At 52.9% G+C, this 17,251-nt stretch overlaps 1 protein-coding gene across 2 annotated transcripts in view; it reads right to left on the reverse strand.

Annotated features, from left to right (window-relative positions):
• PBX1 (PBX homeobox 1) overlaps positions 1-11,488 on the reverse strand; it is a 111,943-nt gene extending 100,455 nt beyond the window's left edge. The window contains exons 1-2 of one of the 2 annotated variants that reach the window (XM_082765762.1): positions 10,493-11,488; positions 7,879-7,952 (exon numbers count right to left, since the gene is read on the reverse strand). In XM_082765762.1, the coding sequence (XP_082621888.1) occupies positions 7,879-7,952; positions 10,493-10,683 (265 nt within the window). In that variant the 5' untranslated portion in view covers positions 10,684-11,488. The remainder of the gene's footprint in view (positions 1-7,878; positions 7,953-10,492) is intronic. The other variant, XM_082765763.1, reaches the window with a different exon arrangement.
• Between the last annotated feature and the right edge of the window lie 5,763 nt (positions 11,489-17,251).

The raw sequence follows: 17,251 nt of genomic DNA on the forward strand, positions 1-17,251 counted from the left end.
GAGAGTTATAGGCAGCTTCGCTTTCGCTTTGGCTCCGGCCTTGTAAATATCAAATGTCAAAAGGAAATGGGCGCGCTGAATTAGAAAGAAAGGAGCCCCGCGCTGCGGAAACGTGCGCAGGATCGGGACCGCCGGGGTTGGGGAAGGAGCAGGCAGGAACAATGCCCACTTAGCCACTGGAACGGTATTTCTGCCGCTTAACCTGCCACTGCTAATTTTGCTAATCGACATCACTCTGGAATTTGAAAATGTTATCCAACCAGGAGAGAAACTTGATTTTCCTCTTCGAATAACAAGGATGGGCAGGCCGGCCAGGCTAGGCCGAACGGTTGGTTACAAAACGCCGCGTGGGAAACCGAAAAGGAGCTGCAGGAGCAAGGAACTCAGTTCCTGGGTTTGGACTCGGACGAGGAACAAAACCAGCGGCGAAGTCAGGCTGATCCCACTGGCAGAGGCAGCTCTGTTTGTTTTTCCATCAGGGCTGGAGGAAAATCGCAAAGTTATCATTGCAGATTATTGCGACTCCTCGCAGCACTGCCTGTTCCGAGGGTTTCCAATTTATCGGTGCATTATTTAGAGAAAAAAAAACAAAAGGGGGGTGGGAAACAGCCCTTCAGCTTAAGGCAAGGAAAAGGCTATTTTGGGGACGGCTTCTCCTATAAATAAGAGGCCGTGCAAGCTGGACACGCTGGGTAAGGAGAGGACAGTGATGAGGCACTGCTCTCCCAGGGTGTCGGAGGGGATTTCTGTGATCTGCAGCGGCGAGCTCCCGAAACGCCGCGGTGCAGCGACAGCAAACAGCTCCACGAGGTGCGGGGAGCCGAGCAGGGCGCTTCCCCGGCACGGGGCTGCCAGGGGAAGGAGCTGGGAGAGCAGAAATCTGTATGCGGAGGTTTTCCCAGCCAAGTGATTGCCTGGGTGCCTCCCTCCATTCCCCAGCTCCGTGCACCAGGCCTGAAGAAAGCTATTAAGGGCCAGGGAAGGGAGATTAGCAACTGCCGATGGAAACCGCAGAGAAAAAGGGGACTGCAGGGAAGGGAGCGAGACCCAGGACCCCAAAGACCCCAACACACCCCCTTCCTTGGCGCAGAGCTGGCCGCAGGACCGCGTGCCTCAGGACCACATTGTTCCAGCTTGAAAAAAAAATAAATATCACAAGGGCAGGGCTCACGAACAAGGCCAAGAGATTTAATTCCTCAGTGCCTTTTTTTTTTTTTTTTTTTAATGCCTGACGTAGGAGCGAACCAATTCCAGCCCCGGCGATCCCCCTACAGCAGCAGGGAGCAGCCCCACGTTCCCCCACCCCGACAGCACACAGCTCCCCCAGCCTGGCGGCTCCACACTTCAATGTATTCAGCCCACAGCCTCCTCAGGCCACGGCTTTCTGTAATTTATACCTATCCTGCCCGCCACCTCGTGTTATTTCAGCCAGCAGATCGCCAGGGGATGTGGTGCCTCCCAGGCGGACTGCGCGGGGCTCCAAGCCCAGCCCTTCAAACCACTGGTTCTGGTCCCGAGCACGGTTCCCTGCAGATATTCCCCAAAAACAACATGATAAGGGGGGGAATTACACCAAAAAAAGCCCAAGCTCTCTGTCTCCAGAGCACACCGGTGAGGGGATGCCCTGCAGAGCACCGCACAGTGATCCAGACCCCAAATAGGGTGCACAGCCTGGGGTTCGGTATGGGTTGATGTATCGGGGCCTCACACAGCCTGGTTATGTCTGGCCAGCATGTGCTGCTCCAGACTGGCAGTCAGGAGGCCAGAGAGTGCCCACAAACAGCTTCAGGCTGACCAACCTGAGCCTGGGGATGTTTGGGGAAAGCAGAGGACGCAGAGCGAGGCTGGGGAGGGCCGGGGTTGATTAGATTCCGGGCTGCCCCGTGCAAATGGGGCCGTATTGATCCGGCCTGCAAACACCTGGCTGGGAATAAAAGCAGCCCCTGAGCGTACAGAAGCTGCTATAGATTATTAACCAGATCCACCGCTGTAAATCACATTACCTCCTTCAAAAGGCCGGCCCAGGACCCAGTTCCCTCGTTAGGTGCTGCACAGGCAGGAACGCACACATCCCTGCCGCGCCTGGGAGCGTTACTGCCGGCACCCAGAGGCCCAAGGATTCAGCACAAAAGCATGAAGCCCTCCAGGAACAGCCTGCCTGGGGGGCCACGGCCCTGCTGCCCTCCCTGCAAGCCCCAAAACCAGGCCCAGCACACGGTCTCGGCCCCCACAGTGCCCAGAGCACACAGCTTGGGCTCTCCCGCGCCCCAAAGCGCCCCAACTCCGGGCACAGGAAGGAACAAAACAGCAAAATGCTTAATGGAGCTTCAAAAAAAATATATCAAAGTCCTTTGCAGAGCTTCGTTAGCAGAACATTACGGCTCCTGATTAAAGGAAGGACAGGGAAACGAGGTGCTGCACCAGCAGCAGAGCAGCGCTCCCGAATTTCTCCGCTCTCCTCGCCAAGATCCCCGGCTCTGATTCAGCAGAAGCAGGACCGGCGGCACAGCCCAGCGCATCTCCCTGCAAACAAACCCATTTACATTGAAACCACCACCCCGCTCCCCCAAAGAATTGCTGCATGCAGTAATTTCCCTGTGACAGGCAAAAAAAAAATAAATAAAAAATAAAAAACCCTGATGAAATTGTCTCGGAGTTGCTCCGCGTTTTGTTTACAGCTGCTGCCCTCAATGCCAGGGCCGGCACCGAGGAATAAATCCCACATTTGAGACCGTTTAGGAAAAGCTCTGCTCGCAGACAGCCAGTGCTCAGAGGGGGAAATCCCTTTGCAGGTCTCAAATGAGGGAACTAGAGCCGTTTTCCCCGGAGAAATTTAGGCCTGAAAGATCTTCCGAGTTCCTCGTTTGGAGCTACACGGCCCCGTAACGAGATCTCAGTCACAGGGAAGGGGAGAGAAGCCCGTGGTGACGGGGAGGACACACGACACGTCCCTGACAGCAGCTAGTTGTGCCCACACCTGGTTCACACGGGTATTTTGGCTGCTCCAGCCCCCCAGGAGCTGTGCGAGCTCGTCCATCCCCACCAGCAGTCTCCAAAGGGGTGCAGCCCCCTCCCTGCACACAAATAGGAAAGTTTATTCAACAGCAGGCACCCCAAAACAAACAAGGACTCGCAGTGGGGTCACAGGGACCCCACAGAACAGGGGTTGCTGCCCCGTAACCCATCGGGTGGACCGGTGTCCCTCCAGGGTGGCTGCTTTCCATCCCTCCCAGAGGTGGCCGCTGCTCTTTTTGCACGGCACAGCCCTCCCCCTCGAGCCCACATCTCCCAGACACCGTCCTCCCTTGCAGACCCATCCCTGCCTCGCAGCCTCCTGCACGTTTTCCCTTCCCTCCTTTCCCTCCGAGCCAGCAGCTTTCTGGAAGTAATTTAATCGCGAGCTGCACAGAGGTTTCCCCGCGCAGCAGCGGCCGCCAGCAGAGGCCCTGCTCTCAGCAGAGCCCACAGGGAAGAGAAGACGACGAAACGGGGAAGAGAAGATGATGAAACGGGGATGAGCAGACGATGAAATGTTTTGCTTTCCCCTCCGAAAGCAGCCAGGCACCCCGCAGACCCCGCACCGACAGACCCGCTGCCCACCCGGCTGGCGAGGAGAAGCATCACCTCTCCCTCCAAAGCTGGAAAAAAAAAAGGGGAAAAAAAAATAAATCAAACCCTTTGAAGGGCAGGCAGGCGACGCTGGACTTCCCGGAGCAGAGCAGGGCCCCTGATCCTTCGGTGCAGGAGCTGCAGCACTTTCATTATTGGCTTTGCAGACGGAGAATTGAGCCGGAGGTGCAGCACCGCGCTGCGATCCAAACCTGGGGGGGCTTAACCCACCCCCAGCAGCTTGGGAAACCTCCGTGGAAATGCAGGAGAAAAGGAGGGCAGGGTCTGAGATGGTACCAGAGGGTTGGGGAGGGGAGGAGAAGCCTGATGCTGCATCCTGCCCCGCCACAAACTTCATCCTGCAGGAACTGCCCCGCGCCTGCAGCCCCGCTCAGGGCACCACGGCGGCCCCGTTCCCTCCTTTGGGGACGGGGGGGGGGAGGAAGAAAGAAAGCAACCCCATAACGTAATTGCTATATTAAAGAGAAACGGCAGGCAAGAATAATAAGAGAGGTGTCAGAAGTGAAATACAGTAACAGACATTAAAAAAAAAAAAAGACTACAGTTCTGTGATGGGGGTGTTAATTGAACACAGAGCTGGAGAGAACAAAGGGGTGTTAAGGAAGAAAAGAAGGGGGGAAAAAATATCCTGCCTCCTCCAAAGATCTGATTTGAGTTAAGTTTGGTGAAGATAATGCACAGGGAAAGGTAACGAAGAGGCACCTTATATAGCTATTATGTTCTAAAATTAAAGAAATAAACCCATTATTCAACAACACGCGCAGGGCTAATCAGCGCTGCCTATAAATACTCCACTCCCTAAATTCCCTCGATTGGTCGTGGGCAGGTTTTTCTTTTACACCCCAAACCCTTCAGCACAGAGGGGCTGAGATAATCAAAAGGGGGGGATTTCAACCCAGAAGTCAGGGCCTTTTTAAGCAGTCCCGCCGCCCTCACCTCCCCCAAAAGAGCCGAGAGAAAGTGAAAGGATGGGCAAAGCTCTTAAGGAGGAGGAATGAGATTAAAGGGCCCTATATCCTGTGCTCAGCCTCTCCCCGCCTGGCCCCAGCGGTGCAGGGGAGCTGGGGAGGGCTCCCAGCTGAACCAGGCACTGCTGCCTTTTGACAGCAGATATTTTCCAGTTTGCCATCCAAGGACCCCACGTCCGCGATGCTTTGCCTGGTTCCTCTGCTTAGCTATTCCGCTCAGGCAGGGAACAGCAGGAAAAAAAAAAAATAAGGAGAAAAAAAAAAAAAAAGAAAAAACAAGGGAAAAAAAAAAAAAAGGATGTAAATATGGAGCCCCTACCCCTGCCTTCAAACTTTTTCTAAATCAGCAGCGCCGTTTCCGATTTCAATCCCTCTCGACGGAGGAATCGGTTGCCTTTAGGACAACAATGCCTCCTCTTTCCATAATTATTATTCCAAAAAGCCAGGCAGCCATCTGAAGGCAGTCCCTGCCCCTTCGCTCACAACAAAGCAGCCAACAGCAAGTGGAAGCACAGCGAGAGGACAACTTCAACAGATACTGAAGCAGCGATTTTTTGTTTCCTCCACGCTCCCACCTGGAGCAAACCTCCCAACTTTGACTACTCCTAAACAAACATCGCCCCAAAACATCACTCCAGGCTGCAGACAAAAGGAACGGATGGATTCCAAGCAGGGAGCTTTATAAAATAACGCTTAGAAATGCTTTAAAAGAATCGAAAAGCCCAGGTGCAGAAGGGAAGCCTTTGGCCAAGAAAGCCGACCTCTTTTCCGAAGAACTTTATGGACACTTTGGGTTTGCTCAGACAATGTTAACGCGATGAAATATTAGCCATAATGTTGCGAGAGGCGGTGGTAAAGTCTCCATAAGGCTCTGGAGTCACTTAAATCAGGCAGCGGGTAACTGGATGCACATTTCTGCACATCATAACGCCGGGGAGGGGGGGGACACGGTGACCACGAGCAGCCAGCGGGATGTCAGGCGACGGCTCACATGAGAAAAACCCACCACACACGTAAAAAAAAGGCTGGGAAGCAAAATGGGGAGGCTGGGGGGAGAACTCGGCTCAACTTGGCTGTGCAGACCTGCCCGCAACCCCGGGTTTCTCAGCCCCAGCAAACCCAGGGCTGCCCTCCTGCTGCAGCCGGGCCCACCTGGTAATGGCAAATAAATAGGGAAAAAAAATAAATAAATTGCCATCTGGCCCTTTGCTCGCTCACAAAGTGTGACTTTTGGGGATGCAGCTGGGGGAAAGGGGAGGAGGAGTTTTAATTTGCACAGCACAAATAAGCCACCGCATCCGAGGGCAGGCAACCCAGGCTCCAAAAGCCACCTCGGCTCAACCTCTTCAGGCTTCCCTGCGCAGCTGTATCCAAGTAACCCAGGCACAACACCAACAAATAACACATTGCAAAAGGCTCAGGCAGCCCCAGCCCACACCTGAGCATCCTCTGTTTCCACGGCACACTCCAGCCTGCCACCAGGCATTAGCTCACAGCTGCAGCATCCCCGTTAGCACGTCGCCTGCATCCGCCGCCGGGGCTGGTCCTGGATTCCCCACCCCAAAAACTTTGTGGCTGTGCTATCAAAAGCGAGCTGGGATTCATCGGCGACCCTGCCAGAGCACCAGCAGCACACACGGCAGCACAGACACGCGTTGCCTTTGGCTAGCACCAAATCAAAGCAGGAGGGAAGAGGGAAAGGAACTTGAGGGCTCCTTTTTGGGGGGTGGGCGCACAGTAAAGGACTGTAAAAACAGCTCAATCCCTGCACCACCTCCTCCTCACACCATACAAACTCTGCAGAGGGTCCGTGCAGAACCCATGGCACGGCATTTAGGAACCCACCCGACGCCTGACTTCTCGGGGAGGTCGGACAGCACGGCCTTAAGGACTCGGAGCGCCGCATGCCATCGTAGGTGCTTTGTCTAGGCTACAAGCTGCACAAACACCGCTTAACAATAGGCCCCCTTAGTCGTTTTATATATATTGCAGGAGTCAAGTAATTGTATTTCCTATCACCTGCTCGCACCACGCGGGTTTATATATATTTAAGAGGAAAAAAAAAAAAAAAAAAAAAAAGTAAGGCCCAGATTCAGGTTTCCGAAAGCTGTTCCCCTTTTATGTGTAACTATCAATGTATATCAACGGGGTGTGCAATCATATTTATTGTCACTTTCATTCATGTCATGCCCTTGCTTATATGGTTTAGATATGAATTATTGACTGGTACGGTCCTTGTTGTAAGAGGGGAGGCTGAGAGGGGGGGAGAAGTCAAGTACTTCGCAGGCTGCTAAACCAAGGCAGCTGGATCAGCACGGGGAACCTCGGAGCACCTCTGATCAGCTCGGAAAGGCAGAGGCAAGTCACCCCCCCGTGCTGAATTTCCATCATTTCCCCCAATTGGAAAAAAGGAAAAAAAAAAAAAAAAAAGGAAAAAAAAAGATTCCAGCAAATAAATAAATAAGTGGTGCATGTTGCTAAATGTCCTTTCCTGAGCATCTGTTGTTTAAGATCACCCTTGATTGATGACTGCTATTTTTTAATTGTTGCTTTTAAAATTTAAATGCCCCCCTGGGATGTGTTATAAGTGTGTTAGTACATGGTAGGAGGTCTGGAAAGTGGGAAACGGCAGAGCCAACGCTCTCATGTCATTAGCTTCTTTAGAAGCCTGAGAACACCCCATGTCATAAAACAACAGTACCCTAAAGTAACTAACAATCTAATATATTGCTTTCACTAAAGGCAGCTGACAACTTGCTCTTATGCGAGCTAGCCCGGATGATTGGCAGACAAGAGCATTTTAACCCTTTCTTAAAAAAAAAAAAAAAAAAAATACAAAGTAAGACACCTTTAGGTTTACCAAACCAGGAGCAGCAGTAAAATTGCGCAATTGCATTTTGTTTTTCTCCCCGCACACTCCCTAGGCAGGATTATTTTTTTAAACAGTGCCACATTTTTAAAGAAAAAAAAACTAGAGTAAGAGAGAAATGGCAAGGTTTTGTTTTTTTTTTTTTTTCCTTCTCTCCCCCAAGAAAACAAGAAATAACAAGCGGCCATACAATAGAAATTAAACCACAGCATTTTCCCTTGCAGACACAAACCACATCATGCGAGTCCAGTGCCAGAAGCATTAAATACCAGCGAGTTATTTCTCCCCACTTAAACACTCCTACACACGGGCGGGGGGGTGAGGGGGCACAAACTTTGTGGCATAATACCTTCAAAGAGCAGAAATCAAAAATAAATAAAAGCAGTAGAAGGAACAGCACTGATTTCCTACCTGTTTTCTCTTTGATTTCACACAAGACATTAAAAAGGGCTGGCTTCATCCTGTGGCAGTTTAAAGCATGTTTCCTGGGGAGAGAAGAAAAGGGGGGAGGTTAGGACGTCGCTGCAGCTGGGGAGAACTTCCCAAAATTCACATCAGCCCTGCTGAGTGCACCGGGGGTGGATTTTGGCCGGGGTTGGGAGCCCAGCAGCCCCCGGGCCCAGCCGCTGCCGTCCCCGCCGGGGCTCAAGGGACGCGAGCAGCGGTGCCACCAGCAGCTAACGGAGAGCAGATAAATGGCACCAATTTGGGAATGGCTTGGAATTAGGATTTGCCACCGAGCGGCTCTCACGGCCACGAAGTGCAAGGCAGGCTGCGTTCGCCGAGCCAGAGCCAGGGCTGGAAAGGCAAGCGTGGTGTAACTCATTCAAACACACACAGCCGAGCAGCGCGGGGCTCCCTCCGTCTCCCACCTCCGATATTAAACCCAGCCATGTGTTTCATTCAGCTCGTTCTGCGAGGCAGAGGGGAAAGAAAGAAAAAAAATAAATGCCCCCCCTTTTTTTCCCTAGGCTGGCAACATCCTCTGCTTAGAGCTGTCAATTCGGGGGATTTCAGCGCCCAACTTGGAGTGCAGAAACGCACAGCCACAGGCACGCGCGCATATGGAGGAATAAATCCATCTCCCTGCCTTCCTGCTACACTTCTTGCATACAGCCAGCCTATTTGCAGGTGTTAAGATTTAATTCTTTACAATTGGGATAGTAAATGCATTTAAAAAAAGCACAGCCAGATGCTTCTGGGAAGTGGGAGGCATCCTGCTCGCTGCCTTTCTTTTCGGTGGTGGTTTCATAGCTGACCGGTCTCCCGTGGGTTTAGAGGAAAGGCGAGATTTTAGGGGGGGGTGGTTTGAATCAGCTGGCTTTAAAACCCACCGTGTGCCTGCTGAGGCAGGATTTATTTCTTTTTCCTTAGCCCGTACGATCATTTTGCCAGGGGTTCGGTCGTATAAAGGGCTGTTCCTATCAGGCGCCAGTTACGGGATTTCTGTTTACCAACCGAAATTACACGCCAAGACGATGTGAACATCTGGCAAACATTCACACTACTTACCCCACCACCCACAACATGTTAAAAAGATTTATCTCTCTGATGAAGCCTCTCAAAGGTATATGCCCTCGCCGAACCACAGCGGCCCCTTATCAGCACACCCAGATGGGTGCAGACATCGGGGTGGACACAAATCACGGCCGTGCGCTGCAGGGGCCCTCTTACAGATAACACTGGCACTTTGCATCTTCCCAAAACTTTAAAAAATAATAATAATAAGGAGCGAAACGGCCACGCAAATAGCAGGATGGATGCAGGAAATGCAAAGCTAAACACCACTGATAAATGCTGTGCGTTTGGCAGCTCGGGGAAAAGAAAAAGGAAAAAAAAAGAAAAGTACTGCGAGGAAGCAGCTGAAATAGCCCAGCGAGGCAAAACCATATTGCCTTCTCCTCGCTCTGCTCTGGTTGGGGCTTACTGATGTGATTAAGCTCCCCAAATTACCCTCGCAGGATCACACACCAACCCCACAACTTTCAGGAGGGAGACCCCCTCGCTTCCCCGCGTTGGGCCGGGAGGAAAGCGCATTATGAGCTGCTCTGCCCCTGCACGAGGACTAGAAAAAAATCAAAATAAAATTGAAAAAGGACAGCCCAAACGCTCTCGCCCAGCCCAGGAGGCGAGCAGGGGGTTTGGGGGGACACTTTCAGCCCCCTGGAAGTTGTCGTGCCGCGGGGCTGTGGGACGGTGCCGTGCGTTTTTCCAGGAACAATGTACTCGAGCAATCCTCCCCGGCCACCAGCACGGATGCCAGGGGGAACGGCACCACCCCCAGCAGGAGAAATTTCAAGGGTGCCCCCCGGATGATTCTGGGCGACTTTCTTAGCGCTAGGCTTGGAAGTGGGAGATTTTGAATTGGGAGATTTCCCCCCCCCCCCCCTAACTTCTGCTGGGCGCGCGCTGCTCCGAGCCGAGGGCGCTTCGGCTGCTGCGTTTCGCAGCCTTATTTTTTTTATTTTTTAATTCCTTCTGCGATTAAAAACAATAATAATAATTAAAATATATATATAAAAAAAGGATCTACGTAACGCCTTCTGAGCACAAAAGCACGGCCTGAAAAACAGCGGGAGGAGGGCCCCAGCGGTGGGACCCGCAGCTCCTGCAGGATCCAGAGGGGATCCGGAGGGGATCCGGAGGGGATCCACTCCTCGCCCGCTCCAGGACGGCTCCTCAAAGCCCCGAAACTGCCCCAAAGTTGCCTAGAGGGGTGGGGGCAGCCCCTAGGGCGCCGAACAATGCCCGGAGCCGCCCCCCCACCCCCGGCCCCGATCGCCCCAGGCAGGGCTCGGAGCAGGGCTAAGGGGGGGGGGGGGGGGGCTCCGGGGCTGCCCCCCGGCGGCCAACAAAGGGCGAGCCGGGGGCGCACAAAAGGCGGCGGCAGAGCTGCTGGGCGGCCAAACTTCCCCGGCACCTGCCCCCAAATCATCCCGGGCGTGTGTCCGTGTGTATATCCGTGTGTCTGTGTGTATGTCGGTGTGTGTGTGTCCGTGTGCCCCCCCCCCCCGGCGAGCCTCACCTGGCCTGCGCTTCGTCCAAACTCTGGTCGGTGATGGTCATGATCTGCTGTAAGATGTCTCCGATGTCCTGCTTCCTGCCTGCCTCCCCCTCCGCCCCGCCTGGTCCATCCTGCATGTGCTGGGACAGGCCCGGGTGCCCGGGCATCCCCACCCCGCCGTGCGTGTGCATCAGCCGCGGCTGCTCGTCCATCTCCGGCCCCGCCGCCTGGGCTCGGCTCCTCGCTCGCTTTTCTTCTTCTTCTTCTTCTTCTTTTTCTTCGTGTCTTCCCCCCCCCCCTCCTCCTCTGCACACACTCCTCCTCCTCCTCCTCTTCCTCTTCGCGCTGCTTTTTTTCTTTTTTCTTTTTTTTCTTTTTTTTTTTATTGGTATCGATCCTTCAGGCTTCCAGCTCCGCGGCGGGGAGGAGAAAAAATACAAAAATCAAAAAATAGAAAAATAAAAAATAAAAAAAAAAAAGGAGAGAGAGAGAGAGGAGAGGAAAGAAAGGGGGGAAAAAAAATCCCTTCGGCTGCTGGAGGAGGAGGAGGAGGAGGAGGAGGAGGAGGAGGGAGGGAAGGAGGGAGGGAGGGAAGGAGGGGGGGTTCCGGGGAAGGGAGGGGAAACGGCGGCGACTCCAAAAGGGGGCGGCGGGGCAGGAGCCGCTCCGGAGTCACTCCGGATCCCAGCGGGGCGCTGTCAGCGCCGGAGCCGGGCGGGCTCCAAACTTTGCCCCCTTTTTCTTTTTTTTTTTTTCCCCCTTTTTTTTTTTTTTTTTTTTTTCTTCCCTTCCTCCGGGCCGGGCTCGGGGCTGCGTGGCCGCCGGCAGCGCTGAGGTGGGCGGCAGCGGGGGCTGCCCCCCCCCGGCCGGGCCTCCGCGCACCGCAGCCCCCCCCGGCCCCGGCCCTCGCCGCCTGCTTTTGTTCGGCTCCGGACTCCTCAAAGTGGCACGGAGGAACCCGAGGAGGAGGAGGAGGAGGAGGGAGAAGGAGGAGGAGGAGGAGGAGGAGGGGAGGAAGGGGCCGCCGCTGCTCCCCGCCCCCCCGGCCCCATTGGCGGCGGCGGAGGGAAGGCCCGGCCCCGCCGCCCGCACCGCCCCCCCGTCAATCTCCGGGTTCAGAGGTGGGCCGGGGGCCGCGCCCCGCCCGCGCCTTAAAGCGCCCACGGCCTTCCTCCTCCTCCTCCTCCTCCTCCTCCTCCTCCTCCTCCTCCTCCTCCTCCTCCTTCTTCTTCCTCTCCTTTCTCCTCCTGGCTTTGCCTGGAGGCGCTCAGCCGGCAGCCGAGATCCTCCCCGAAGCGCCACAGCGAACCCACACAGCCCCACAGGGGGCTCACGGCGCCCCTCGCCTCACCTCATCCCCGTGAGGCGGTGGGGGCAGAGCTGTCCCTAAAGCACGGCCACCCCCAAAGCACAGCCACCAGCTTGTCCCCAGCCACAAGGGACCCTCAGGGACACAAAGAACTGGGGCAGCAGGGCAAGGCCGAGGATATACCCACAGCATCTCCTCACCACAACCTAAAGCCCAGGGGCTGCTCTAGCTGGGGGACAATCTGGTGACCCCGCATGGAACCAGATGGTCCCACACCTGATTTTGCAGCCCAAACCGTACGTCCTCAGGGCAAGGGAAGCCAGCAGAGATCCCAAGGCCACAGAGACCGCAATTCAGGTCTACTTGTCACGGTGTCACAGGTGAAGGACTTCGCCAGCCTCTCTCTGCGTTATCCCAGATCCGAGGCTGCCACGTGGCCAGAAATACTTCTGGAGGCACCAGCGGGTGAGCAGGGCCAGCTGAAGCCTGCAAAGTTGTATTAAAAAGATGTAAAAGGGAGTTAGGGCAATCAGAAAAGCTTCCTGCCTGGGAGGTGACTTCATCAGACACGAGGGCTGCCAAGCTCCAGGTCCCTTGTAAGGGAACACAGCCCCTGACCTCGGTGCAGGTCGGGGACGGAGCCATCCAGTTTATTGGAAATAAAAAAAAAAAAAAAAAAAACAAGGCAATTGTTTTGCTTCTGCTCTTCCTCGTTAATGAAACACTTTCCAGTGTTTTAAGCAAAACATGACTTTCCATTTTGAAATTTCCTTTCAACCCATTAAAATGTTTTAAAGCGGTTGAAGGCAAAGTGAGATGTTTTGATTTTTGTCGCTATGAAATGTTTCGCTCAACACATTTTTTTTGATCCTCGACTTGCCAAAATTTTTCAAAAATTTGTTTCCTCACCCAAGACAGATCTATATATTTTTTTTTACTTTTTCAAAAAGGCCAAGAAACGGGAGAAAATATCCAGTATCTCCATGGCTCCACAGGAAATGGAACTTGATCCAAGGAACCAGGAGCCAAGGGACTTCTCTCCAAAGGCCCAAACTTTCAGACACTTAGTCATCTCTTCACTCCCTTGCTCGCACACCAAGTCTAGACGTACGCTGTCTCAAAATTTGGCAGGGACTCTCCCATCCCCAGAGGTCAGCACAGGTTTTGGGTTTGATCTTGAGCAGCCCCAGGGAGTGGAAGCACAGCAAGAGCTCCACGTGCACGACAAAACGGGGAGCGCTGCGACAGGCCAGGGGTGGGATGCCGTGGTCTGCTGACCCCACAGACTCTTCTATTGCAAATCTTTCCCCGTTTCCAAAGTCACAGCGTGGTCCTGCAGCGTTTTGGGTAGATGCCAGGCAGCGGGAGCCAGGAGACCCTTAGGGCAGCCGTCATGGGTAGGAGATGAGGCTCACATGGGGGCGAGAGGAGTTGTCTGTGGGGTGGGTGAGCCCGAGGCTCACCCCGTGGCATCTCACGGGGAGGGGGATGCTGCAGCCCGAGCTGCTCCACAGGAGGCATCCAGCACGGGGCCTTGGAGGAGCAATTGGGAACGGCCAGGGCTCTGCCTCTGCCGTCTACCGGAGTCTGTAAAATCCCTCCTGTCAGAGATAACTAATCCTGGGGCCTTTACAACACCTCTCCCGAAAAGCACATTTCATCCCACTGTCTCCTTCTGCCTTCCAAGTGCCTGAGACTGAAATAGGTATTACCGAAAATATTCCCCTCGGGAGCTGACACTGGACTCCCTTAAAGCCCGAACGCCACCACCCCTCCTTCCCCAAGACACAAGCAAGCGCTGTGCTCTATTATCTCTACACCCACTAAATCTTCCTGAAATAAAGAATAAACATTTCCACCACACATAGTATAAGTGTATATGCCAAGCTGCGTCGCTTCCTCCCCTCTGTGGTTATTATAAAGTGGTTTTGTTTCAATGGCGAAGCAGATGGACAGGGTCCAAGTCTGCCGGCCCTGCTCCCTGGGAGGACGTCTGACACTGTCTTTGGTTTATCACGGATTCCTGAAGAAAACGTTTACGGGAGCCTCTTGTTTAAAGTCTTGGCTCCAGCATGACATAATTCCTATTATTTATTGAATGAAAATCAAGCTGTTGTTAATGCACCATTACCGTGGCGGAGCGAAGCCCTGGGAAATCGAGGCCAAGCACACTCTTTCTCTGAGCACGAGGGAAGCATCTCCCCACCACCATCACCCCCCGACGCCTACACCACAGGATGAAAACCAGTCTCCTGCCCTGTGAATCCTTACACGTTTTCATTTTGGTGAGGACAGCCTGAGTTCCTCAGACTCCTTTACTTTGAGGCCTCAAAACTGAGACCCCATAGTCGATACGTAGCCCCACTTCAGGGGATGGGTGCCTGGGATACCTCAGCGGTGATGCTCGTTGCCATTCTTCACAACCAAATTCCTTTTCCTCCCTTTTCTGCACTTTTTCCACTACCTCATTCCATGGAAAAACCAGCCCCTGTCCCGTGCCCTGGGAGCACAATGAGCTCCAAACAGACGGTCCCTCTTGGGTTAAATGTGGCAGGGTTTAAATTCCTAGCTGGTGTTCAGGGGAGATTCTTAATTTTTCCTGGAAATGTTGTTGCTTTTTTGAACTGGATGTTTATTTGTCAGCTTAGTCATTAACCTTCTTCCTTACTCATTTGGCTTTTGATAAGACAGAAAATGTCAAAGGGAAGGGAAATAGGCTCAGAATAATTTCCCCTGGCGAAGGATCCCAGTCCCCAGCAGCTGAGGGAATTTTCTCATCCATTTTAGCAGAGACGTGTCTTCGCTCCCTGTGCCAGGCTAAATCAGCCTTCAAGGTTTTGCTGGGTTTGTGCGTCAGACTTGAGCAAAGTGCCTGGGTCTTCTGGAGCAATCTTGATGTGTGGATCTCAGAGCCCTTCCAAAAGGAGCCAACTATGGGAATTCGCAGTCAAAGGGCGCAAAAGGGGCACGAGCAGGGTTTTGTCGATGTTCACCTGGCCCAGGGGAGCCAGAAGCAGATTCCCAGCCACCCCACTCCCAGTCTCACGTTCAAGCCTCTATGGCACGCCGATTTGGACACGATAATGGGGTATTCTGTTCAGAACTGCACGGCTCGGTGTGGTTTATTAACATTTCCTATCCACGATATTATCACAACCTTAATACGGGCAAACTTCTGCAGTGACGGCAGAGAGGACCCACTTCTTTCTGCATATAAATGCGTTGTGCCTAAACTCCTTGTTTGTTGCTTATTCAAATGCAAGTAACAAAATTCTTATCATCAGAAGTTTACCAAAAAGGAAAACTGCTTTTCCCAATGGCTGACATAAACATGTAAGTGCTACCAAACATATTTACATGTTTGAAATAGATGGTATAATTACAATGAGTTATAGTCAATATTCCGGCTTTCCTCAGTTTAAATGCTACCTTCTGATACTGCACAACACATTCTTTAATTGTGATCACGTGCTCTTTCTTACAGGCTGCTGCAATGTTTTTTCCACAAAAACGCCCGTAATTGAAAAGCAAATGGCATTGTTTAAAACAAATTCTCTGCCCTCCCAGAAATAAACAGGTGACTTTCCTCACAGCGTGCCCCATTTCCGCGACTCTGGCATTGCAGCAAGCCATTTGCAAAATCATTTTGGACGTTTTTCCAGACCCCAAACTCGAATTTCAGCACGGAAATAGTGCTTGAAGACTGAGAAATTTCAACAGGGGTTTTGTAAAACAAGTCAGGTAAAAGCCATCAGAGGAAATATCAGCAAAAGCACTCACAGATTCCTCCAGTAAAAGCAGGTCTATTCTGGTCTCAACAAAAAAGGTCTTTTTCCCTCTCTCAGCCAATACTGATGTTCCTCAAAGGATGGGAAATAGCCGTTAAATTCACTCTTATCTAGCGTGTCTCACATTCTGCACAGCGCTTTTTAAAAGAGAAAGCCACATTAGAGGGACAGGCACATGACCGTATGCCACAGCTCCTCCATGAGATCCCACAAGTCAGGCCTGCGGATGAGACCTCTTCACCACCGTCATTTTTACAGTAAGCCCATTTTCAGACACTTTGCTAAAAAAAGGCATGCCCCCAGCCTTCTTTTAGAGATGGGGAGATGGAGAGACAAGAAGAAGAGCTTTGCTTTTGTGAACTACTAGCATTATTTGGGGTTATCGCTCAGAGGTATCTACTCCGAGCACAGTGTGAAAGAAATCCCTGCTGCCGCACACGAACCAGAACCATTTCTCTGTGTCTCAAATGCAGACTCGTGTTTTTGGGGTGCTTTCCACAACGTCACCTACCTTCAAGAGGTCTTTGTGGAGGCCATCTCCAGGCAGAAGTTGCTCTTCCTCTCTTTGAGCTTTCACAGACGTCCCGGGCTGAGAAGGGCTGCAAAGGAAGAGGCACAGGCTTCAGACTTTGCTCTCGGTGGTGTAAAGCTGGTGGGAAGCGTTCCCCTCTTCCAAGGTCTGCCAAGGAGACCCTTGCTGCTCTCTGAGCTCGTGAGGTCACAGGGAGGCACGTAAGTCTCTGTGGCAGCAGCAGATCCAATTTGCTGACTGGCTTTTTGGTAAAATCCCTTCCCACCCCCTCCCTTGGCTTTCCCACAGGTTCCTCCAGCCTCCCGAGCGGGGTTTTGACCCGGTGTTCCTATTACCAGCCGTCCCCTCCTGCCTACACAACTGCCGAAGTTGGACCTTAGCCTTTCATTTCATTTTCATTTGGCTTCTTCCCCAACTTCCCATATTTGAGCACTTTGCTTATTATCAGTCTGGTCCCTCCTGTGCTTTACTCAGCTCCATTCCACTAATTGGTTCGAGCACGGGCGCAGCGTTCCCAAAACCTGGGGCCATTTCCCCTCTCACGCAGTCGCTGCCGCGCATTCAACGCCCTCCGCAGGCTCCCAGAGCAGGAGGGAAACTTCCTCCCTGAAGGTGCCGCTGCCCTTGGCTGCACGGGGCCGAGACAGTGATCGATATAATCACTGATATATGGTCGTGTCCCATATTGGTTCTTCACAGCCCACGAATCATGTCCCCTGGCAGGCCCTGAAGGTTGTAGGACAGATCGGTTCCACAACTGGACACCCATTTTCCCTGCTGCTTTTACCAACGGTGAGACTGCCGTGCTGCACGCCTCCTTGGGAAGCACCAAACTGCAAATAGCCAGCAGCCTAAAACGAGGATTTCACTTCATTCCTATCGGCTCCTCGCCGTCCTTCGGCTGGCACCACCCTCGCCCGTGACCTTGTCTGTGCAGACCATAAGTCACCGCCACTTCCCTGTGGCTCCCAGGTCATAAAGAGGTGTCAAAGCCTCTCACTTGTGAGAGAGGAGGCCGTGCTGCAGATTCTGGAACCACAAATCGCGGCGGCAGCTCTCCTGCCCCCAGCCCCAGCCCAAGTTCGCCGGGGACTTTACTTCTCCTGGTCGACTGGGCAGAAAAGCCACGAAGCTTCATTTCTTACCGCGCT

This window comes from Aythya marila, assembly GCF_965140915.1.
Source record: "Aythya marila genome assembly, chromosome: 8".
Lineage (NCBI taxonomy): Eukaryota > Metazoa > Chordata > Aves > Anseriformes > Anatidae > Aythya > Aythya marila.